At 62.3% G+C, this 2,418-nt stretch overlaps 1 protein-coding gene across 1 annotated transcript; it reads left to right on the top strand.

Annotated features, from left to right (window-relative positions):
* Window positions 1-277: 277 nt before the first annotated feature.
* On the top strand, window positions 278-2,418 carry AVPR1B (arginine vasopressin receptor 1B). The gene is made up of 2 exons (XM_064173735.1): window positions 278-1,247; window positions 2,111-2,418. Exons 1-2 carry the CDS (start codon window positions 278-280, stop codon window positions 2,416-2,418), a joined length of 1,278 nt encoding a protein of 425 aa, XP_064029805.1.

Here is a 2,418-nt window from a genome sequence, read left to right as displayed (position 1 = left end):
GCAAGGACTGAGCCCGGAGCTCTTGCTCCTCTTTGCATGCAGGAGCCCAGGCATGCAGCAAAGGGTTAGCACGATGTGGAGCTGCACAAGGTGACAACCTGCACTTGTCTTGGGGACCATTGGAGGAGGCATTGGGGACATTGGAGGGGCAGAGGAGCTCCTGCAGTGGTGCTTGGGGGTAGCAACAACCCCAACAGCTCTGCCCTGGAGAGGCAAGAAAGAGGCCACTGGAGTCAAGATTAGAGCTGCCTGAGCTCCAGCAGAGCTTCCCAAGGGGATGGAGCCAGGCTGGGGCTGGAACAACACTCACCACAGCCAGCCTGGGCACGGCCAGGGGCTGCTGAGCCCCCAGACCCTGGCAGGTGACCCCAACCTCACCCTCTTGCACAGCAGGGACGAAGAGCTGGCCAAGGCAGAGATCGGGGTGCTGGCCACCATCCTGGCCGTGGCTACCACAGGCAACGTGGGGGTGCTGCTGGCCATGTACCGCCTGAGGAGGAAGATGAGCAGGATGCATCTCTTCATCCTGCACCTGGGGCTGTCCGACCTGGGCGTGGCGCTCTTCCAGGTGCTGCCACAGCTGATCTGGGAGGTGACCTTTCGCTTCCTGGGGCCAGACCCTCTCTGCAGGGCAGTCAAGTACCTGCAGGTGCTGAGCATGTTCGCCTCCACCTACATGCTGATCGTGATGACCCTGGACCGCTACCTGGCCGTGTGCCACCCGCTGCACTCGCTGCAGCAGCCCAGCCGCCAAGCCTACGGCATGATCGGGGCCACCTGGCTGCTCAGCTGCCTCCTCAGCCTGCCCCAGGTCTTCATCTTCTCCTTGCGGGAGGTGCGCCAGGGCTCAGGGGTGCTGGACTGCTGGGCAGACTTCAGGTACCCGTGGGGAGCCCGAGCCTACGTCACCTGGACCACGCTGTGCATCTTCATCCTGCCCGTCGCCATCCTCACCGTCTGCTACAGCCTCATCTGCTACGAGATCTGCAAGAACCTCAAAGGCAAGACCCAAAGCGGCGCCTCCAGCACGGGAGGGTCCATGGTGGCTGCCCCTCCTGCCCCCAGCTCCTGCGGGCAGTGCCCAGGCGGGCAGCCCTCGCGGGTGAGCAGCGTCAGGACCATCTCCCGCGCCAAGATCCGCACCGTCAAGATGACCTTCGTCATCGTGGTGGCCTACGTGGCCTGCTGGGCCCCCTTCTTCAGCATGCAGATGTGGTCAGTGTGGGATGAGGATGCTCCTGATGATGGTGAGTAGCGGTGGGGATGCTGGGGGCAGAGCCCTGGGCACACACAGCATGGCCATGGCTGTCTTAGCTGGATGCTGTAGAAGGCGTGGGTGAAGCCACAGGTTGGGTCCCCAGGGGTTGTTTGTAGAGATCTTGGATCCAACCTGGCCTTGAACACCAACCTCTGGTGTTCTGTGAGAAGGCAGGGTGGGTGTGTGGGTATGTGCTGGGTGCTCACTGTGTCCCAGTGCATCACCCACCTGTCACCCTCAGCCAAGGGTAGAGCCCAGCTCTAGCATGCTGCACACTCTGACCCAAAGCAATGCCTTCCAGATGGGATGGGCAGAGAATTAAAGAATCATAGACTCAAGCAGGCTGGAAGAGAGCTCCAAGCTCAGCCAGCCCAACCTAGCACCCAGCCCTGCCCAACCAACCAGACCATGGCACTAAGTGCCCCAGCCAGGCTTGGCTTCAACACCTCCAGCCACAGCCACTCCACCACCTCCCTGGGCAGCCCATTCCAGTGCCAATCACTCTCTCTGACAACAACTTCCTCCTCACATCCAGCCTAGACCTGCCCTGGCACAGCTTCAGGCTGTGTCCCCTTCTTCTGGCCCTGGCTGCCTGGCAGCAGAGCCCAACCCCACCTGGCTACAGCCTCCCTGCAGGCAGCTGCAGGCAGCAATGAGCTCTGCCCTGAGCCTCCTCTGCTGCAGGCTGCACCCCCCCAGCTCCCTCAGCCTCTCCTCATAGGGTTTGTGTTCCAGGCATGGGACAAAGGACTTGTGGCCAAGCCAAAAAGAGCCCCACACAGTCCTGCTCACCCCACACTGGGACCCTGCTCAACCTGCTGCACACTTCAGCTCCCTCCTTTGCCTTCCCAGAGTCCTCCAACGTGGCTTTCACCATCACCATGCTGCTGGCCAGCCTCAGCAGCTGCTGCAACCCCTGGATCTACATGTTCTTCAGCGGGCACCTGCTGCAGGATGTGGCACGGTGCCTGTCCTGCTGGGGCAGCCCTCGGCCCGGGCTGAGGAGACAGGGCTCCACGGGCAGCCTCTGCAGCAGGAAGACCACCATCCTGAGCAACAGCCACCACACCAGCCCCCCCAGCCTGCCCCTGCACGGGGCCAGCACTAAGGACTTCTACCCACCCTGCGAGGAGGTAGTGACCGAGTTGGGCACGCTCTAG

This window comes from Pogoniulus pusillus, chromosome 39, assembly GCF_015220805.1.
Source record: "Pogoniulus pusillus isolate bPogPus1 chromosome 39, bPogPus1.pri, whole genome shotgun sequence".
Taxonomy (NCBI): Eukaryota; Metazoa; Chordata; class Aves; order Piciformes; family Lybiidae; genus Pogoniulus; species Pogoniulus pusillus.
Note: the sequence above shows the minus strand (reverse complement) of the source record. Positions and strands in the feature narration are given on the sequence as shown.

Bases quoted from the DNA above. Each gene is read 5' to 3' on its own strand.
- AVPR1B (XM_064173735.1), top strand. From the start codon at position 278: ATGGAGCCAGGCTGGGGCTGGAACAACACTCACCACAGCCAGCCTGGG. The intron at 1,248-2,110 runs GTGAGTAGCGGT...TTGCCTTCCCAG, and splicing joins TGAGGATGCTCCTGATGATG to AGTCCTCCAACGTGGCTTTC.